Source organism: Syngnathus acus, chromosome 3 (assembly GCF_901709675.1).
Source record: "Syngnathus acus chromosome 3, fSynAcu1.2, whole genome shotgun sequence".
Taxonomy (NCBI): domain Eukaryota; kingdom Metazoa; phylum Chordata; class Actinopteri; order Syngnathiformes; family Syngnathidae; genus Syngnathus; species Syngnathus acus.
In genome coordinates this window covers 12739638-12745869 of record NC_051089.1, presented here as the reverse complement: position 1 = coordinate 12745869, position 6232 = coordinate 12739638, and the positions used below count along the sequence as shown (strand labels likewise).

The 6232-nt window shown below is 40.6% G+C and overlaps 1 protein-coding gene across 2 annotated transcripts; it reads right to left on the bottom strand.

Moving 5' to 3' along the window:
- Positions 1-1051: 1051 nt before the first annotated feature.
- On the bottom strand, positions 1052-3812 carry LOC119120950 (solute carrier family 22 member 7-like). Of its 2 annotated transcripts, none has more exons than XM_037248230.1 (9): positions 3345-3812; positions 3171-3274; positions 2858-3012; positions 2585-2753; positions 2318-2441; positions 2125-2234; positions 1832-2046; positions 1650-1758; positions 1052-1514 (listed from the first exon to the last, which is right to left on the bottom strand). In XM_037248230.1, exons 1-9 carry the CDS (start codon positions 3723-3725, stop codon positions 1304-1306), a joined length of 1578 nt encoding a protein of 525 aa, XP_037104125.1. In that variant the 5' UTR covers positions 3726-3812; the 3' UTR covers positions 1052-1303. The 2 variants fall into 2 exon arrangements, with proteins under 2 accessions (XP_037104125.1, XP_037104126.1); XM_037248231.1 differs by having other exon boundaries at positions 2399-2441.
- Between the last annotated feature and the right edge of the window lie 2420 nt (positions 3813-6232).

Genomic DNA, 6232 nt, shown 5'->3' with positions numbered 1-6232 from the left:
GCTTTGTTGCAAGCCGGGCAAGAAAATTGTTTCTCTGCAGTGTGGGTCCTTGTTTGTGATTTCAAATTTGTCTTGGGATTGAAACTTTTACCACAATCCAAGCAAATGAAAAGTTTCTCTCCAGTGTGTATTCTCAGGTGTGACGTGAGGTGCACCGTCTGGTTGAATCTTTTGCCAAAAAGTGAAGAGCTGAAAGGATCTTCCTGTGTGAATGATCGTGGGCCTTTTTCAGATTTTTTTGTGGCCAAACGCCTTGTCACATTGAGAACATTTCCTGGGTCCATTGTCATTGTCATCTCTTCTTTAGAGTGTTCATCATCATCACTGTCAGATGTTGTGACACTACAGTCTGATGATGGAGCTAAGAGGCTTTCTACTTGTGATCCTCTGCAGTGGTCTTCATCACCATTTGTTGTCATGTGTTGACTGGAACTGCTGCCTGGAGGCTCCTCCGCTCTCTTCCGCTTACTTTGACATTTGCCTTCATCATCATGACGAAACACCGGGAAATCCAGGTCATGAAGCTGCTCTTCTTTCATGAAAAGGAACTCAGGCTTCTCCTGCTCCCACCCTGCAAACTGTTTGCCAAACTGCCGCTAATTATGAGGTGAATTGAATAACGTTTGGAGTTGCAGTGATGAGAAGGAATGAACCCGATGAAATAATTCATCATAAAATGAAATGGCAAAGTGGCGCGAGGAATAACAACTAACAAAATGAGACGGAACTGCAATTTCCCCAAACCGTTCAGTTGTCTTAACATGTCATCAAACGTCATCTTGAAAGTGCCACTTATAATGCTGAATAAATATTGAGCTGTTGCAAACATGTGTTCCTGTCGTCAATTAATATTTAGTGACAAATTAAACTTTGAATCCAAAGCTGACTGGATTGGTGATCGACATTTTCAGCTGAAGGATTTTAATAAAACAGTAGCAATGTCAGAAAGCTAAAGCTCAGCAAAAATGGCTAGATGCAAACTGTCAGTGCTTGTATGATATAATTTATGACAGTTACACATTTTCAGCCACATGTTGAACCGTACAACCAATTTGTTTGAGAATCTTTATCGGATCATAGAGTAAAACAAACAGTACACAACTCAACAATGTGTTACGTGATCTACAGTTCTCAAAGACAATTCTTCCCTTATGAGTTTTGTTAGGTGTTTCGTAGCATTTGCAAAAACTATGGTGGTGTATTGCTGTTATCCTTGTGGAGTCTGATCTTCTGAAACATCAAGGACACTGTATTGTCATTTACTAAATTCCATCTATGATCATAAGAAATATTTCCAAAACAACTACTTCCTCTGCTCCACATCTTGGATTGTCTCTGCGAGGCTGACGTTATTTGTCTCAGGGAGGAGGAAGGTTAACAACCCAGCACCTGAAGCCATCAGGCCAAACAGGAGTCTGGGTAAACCGACCCACACTTCGTCAAGAAGAGCCACCAGGGGTGAAAGTGCCACACCGAGACGGCCGATGATAGAACAGCAGCTATAACTAATTTGCCTGTGACAAAACATGTAATGAATGAGGAAGCAGTGTGATTTGTTTTGTGTACCAAAGGTAGAAAATTGACAGACAATCACAGGCCTTTTACAAGTTGGGGGTATCATAAGTCTCTGTTCATTGTGTTTCACTGACCTCACTACTGTCGGATAGAGTTCTGTTGTGTACAAACACAAAACTGTGAAAGCTGCTTCGGAAAAAAACTTGCCCAGTGTCCCCACTGCTGTCCGACACACTGCCATATCTGAAACAAAGACATCCGAGAAGCATATTCCCACTGAGCGGGTCTCCCAATTTCTTGCACTCTCGTCACTTACCAGACGGGATAAGTATGACGCAAATCAAACACAGTCCAGTCAGAAGAAGTCCACCACTCACAATTAACTTTCGGCCGATTTTGTTAATTGAAAAAAAGCAGACAAGTTTGGCGGGTAGTTCAATGGCGCCGTAGATCAACTGCGTGAGGAAAATGTTGACGCCAAATCCAGAGATATTCAAAGTGATGCCGTAGTAACTGCAGGCTACTCCAAACCTAGGAGTAGGAGAAGAGATTGATCTGCATTGCGAAATTTTTCAATACTGTTGAACCTTGCCAAGTTGAGCCATATACCACACAGGGCCGGCAATTAGAGTCAGTCTTCTCAACGTTGGAGTCCTCATAAGATCCAAAAAGGAATATTTCCCTTTTTCATTTTCAAGCACAATTCTTTTTAACAAATCCTGTGGCAGATAGGAGAAATAAATTGAATACGAGCAATAACAAAAAAATCTGACTCAACTAATTCACCAATAAGAGTTTGCACCTCAGGTTTTAGGTCATCCATAAATTGCTTTCTGTCATTTACCATTGCACACTTGCTTAGATAAAAATAAGCAGGGTTAACCTTTTTCTGGCTCACCAGCCATCTGGCAGACTCTGGAAGCCACCTGTACACACACACACACACACACACACACACACACACATACACACTATCAATCACAATATTCTCAACCGTCATAACTAAAGGTCATAAAAGTGTGACAGTTGGTTTCAAACTCTCAGAAATCATTTGATCCGTTTTTATTACCACCAATAAATGATGGCCGGCAACAGCAGGCTTGTTGCCGCCGCCGTCAGATACCTCCAATCATTCACGAAATAGGCGAGCGCAGCAAGCAGCGAACATCCCAAACTCCAGTCCATAGTTAATACAATGTACATTAAAGATCGATGCTTGATGTCCGCCCATTCCATACCTATGAGGAGAGATTTAGGACAAGGAAAAGGTCAATTTCAAGGTTGCTGTTGAGTCAAGTTCAGTTGCTTGTTATTTACTCATTGCATGTAAAATAAAACTCACACAAAACCCCACTAGCTATGATGACTCCAGAAGTTCCGAAGCCAGTAAAGAATCTCATGACTGCAAACATGGCAAAATTAGTTGACAGAGCACTTCCGAATCCAAAGATCATGGTTATCACATAGGACACCAACAGTGCAGTTTTCCTGCCAAATCTGCCAGAAAAAAAAATGGAATCACAAGAGAGACTAAAACAATGTCCGTCATGCGAAGCTAGCTTTTAGACTATAAGATTATCTTCATACTGATAGCTGAAAGACCTCAGGCACAAACAAAATCAGAAGTGCAAAAAAATATAAATAAACATGAGGACCTGTCACTGAGCTGGCCAAAGATTGCTGATCCCAACATGACGCCCAAGAAGAAAATAGTGGCTGTAGATCGGTTCATTTTCTTTCTCTCACAAACCAGATCCCACTGAAGAACCAAGTGATTTAAAATCAAGCATATATCTGATGATCTTTAGAGAAATTGAGGACCTACTCACCTCTGTCGCCAGAGTAGACTTCATGATGGAGGTATCATACACCCATCCATTCTGACAATGTACAGTCGGCAACACCGTCGTGTTGGAGGAATTCAGCAACAGATGATATTGAGGCTCTGCAAACATCTGACAAGAGCTCAGACTCCCGACACCCTCGACCGGAATACTGACTATAAGCCTTTCCTCACTGGAGAGATTCCTAAAAACATCTCCATCATCTAAAGCACTGACGTTGCAGTGGTGAAGAGGAATAAACGCGATGAAATTATTCAGCAGAAATTGTAAAGGCATAGCCAGACGAGGAATCGTCAACGATAGCATCAGCCTATACTGAAACGGCCCGAAGCCTTTCACTTCTGCTAACACGTCATCAAACTTCATTCCAAAAGTTCAACTGGTAATGCGGAGTAGCTGATGGTGCTGGGGTGCACTTGCCTGTCTTGTGTGCCGACACTGTAAGTTTCGATTCCCGCATATGATGGTTTGAATGTGTGTGTTTGTGACCCCACCCACACACACTCACACACACAAACAATTCCAAGAAATTCTGGTTGAGAACCGTTTTGGAATTCCCATCCCTACCAGTACAGACATGCTGATAATTATAAGTTTTATCTATAATTTTGTCTTTTATCTAACTGTAGGTTTGGTTCATAGATTGTTGTTGGTCAGAACTGCTTTTCTTTGTTAAGTGTTATATACAGTTTGAGGTAGTTGCGTACAAGTTATCCTATATTTACTCAATATTTGTGTAAGGAACTGCATACCAGTTACCTTATATTTACTCAATGTGTGTTGAAATGTTTGGGACAAGTTACTTATTATTATTGTGTGTTAATTTACCAAGTAGATAAAGTTAGCCAAGGTTTAGTTGCATTGTTCCACAGGAAAGCGGCAATTCAAGTTATCTGATCCCACTCGAGGACAAATCAGCCAACCATGAGAAGAACAGCTGGTTGAGGAAGGAGGACAAAGTCTGCGGGGGTCACGGGCCGACAATGAAGTGCTAATTCACACCACACTACATTCCTTAGCTAATAAAGCGTTGCTACAGACACTATCTCCCCTCCCTTTAGTGTAGCAACACCTCTGTAACCAGGGCAACCAAAACATTAAATAGAGGAGCACGTGAAGTGAGAACTCAGAATTGATGGAGATTGTAACTGAGTTTGCTCTCTATCGTTCTCCTCGCGAGTAAACCTGTTCTGGTTATTTTCTCCTCTTCCTTCCAGCGTGTGGTTTAATGCCTGATGGTATTTAGACCTAACAATAAGATGATTGATAATTATAAGAGAAATTGACTTTTTCACCAGTACGTGTCCTCATATGCCTTTTCAAAAGTGACTTACTGCGGGATGTTTTACCACACAGTAAGCAGAAAAAAGTTTTTCTCCAGTGTTTGCTCTCATGTGTTCAAGCAAACCTGAACATTCGTACAAGCTTTTGTTGCACAGGGAGCAGGTGTATGGTTTCTCTCCTTGAGTGAGTAATCATATTTAGCTTTCGTGAGAATCCTTTGCCACAAACTGAGCACACAAATGGTTTCCCTCGCATGTGTCTCTTTGTGTGTAATCATGTTTACTTTTTGAGAGAATCCTTTGCCACAAACTGAGCAAAAGAACGGTCTGTTTGGACAACAAAAGTCTCTCCAAGTACTAAAGATGGTGGATTTTCCTTCTTTGGTTTGTCCCGCCCCAACGGATGTGATGTAATAGATAAAAATACGTAATAGAAAACGGAGAAAACTGAACAAAGTACAAAATAGCCCCCCAAACAGATCATAAATGTATCTCTGCAGAACCTGGAGGGATATATGACACTTTTCTACATTCTTGGAGACTCCAAATACTACTAATATTATTATTATTATCATTATTACTTTCTCATATTACGAGATATTTTACATTTTCACCTTCTTACACATTTCAAGTGTCATATTCAAGAACTCCATGCAGTTTCATCTCTTCAGCATTCACAAGCATTCGTTCTGAAATTGCATCCTCTCGTAATGGGAGATTTTAACTATGATGCTTGAAATAGATTAGGCGGCAAAAAGTCACATTGTTTCTTTAAGAGGGCAAATGCTCAAATATTAATACACCAAAATTGGGACATAAAACGAATACGCATGTGCTGGTCGACTCCTCAATGTGAGTCGACAGAGGAGGTACAAGGAGTCTGTCGGTGAAGTGTGGATTTATAAGAAAACGCCATTGAAGAAGCCATTATCAGGTAACAATGAATGCTTCTTAGAATAAAACAAACAAAAAGGCTTTTTATGACTGTAAGAATATCCAATGAAATCTGCTATTGTGGCACCAAAGTAACACATTACTATAGTGTTTTTTTATTCTCCAACCCTCTACAGACTGAGCAGAATGTTCAAGGCAGTGTTTGGACAAAAAAAACACAAAGAAGAAAGAACAGCTGAAACATGGAGGCAGAAACACCCTGGTAAGCACAAACAAATAAGCACATCTTGCATTGTAAGCTCGTTTTGGGTCATTATCATCTCAGTAAAAGGTGCTTACCTGACTAACAATGAGAAAGGGGAAATCATTATAATAGTGAACCTGCTCACAGTTGTATTAATGGAACTTGCCAAGTTCTCTGGGGTGATTGAAGTGGAGCCTGTTCAGTTAGCCTCATTTCAAGTGTGTCAGAAAACATCATGACCTAGTACAACACAGGGACGCATCTGCAATGATTCAAGTAGATTCAATTGGCCTCTTTATGTTGCATCCACTTTAAAACAACCTTACTCTTTGTTTTGAAGACCAATTTCAAATTAATTATGAACATGTAAGAATGTTGCTGCTGAAATAAAGCAAATTTCCTGCATGGGCTGCAGTTGCTGCAGTGCAGATATGATTTCAGAGCTGCTGTAA

Excerpts from the sequence above, each read along its gene's own strand:
- LOC119120950 (XM_037248230.1), bottom strand. The coding sequence starts at position 3,725 with ATGAAGTTTGATGACGTGTTAGCAGAAGTGAAAGGCTTCGGGCCGTTT. Across the intron at positions 2,442-2,584 it reads CCGGCCATCATTTATTGGTG|GTGGCTTCCAGAGTCTGCCA; the intron begins GTAATAAAAACG and ends GTGTGTGTACAG. Across the intron at positions 2,235-2,317 it reads TGGATGACCTAAAACCTGAG|GATTTGTTAAAAAGAATTGT; the intron begins GTGCAAACTCTT and ends TATCTGCCACAG.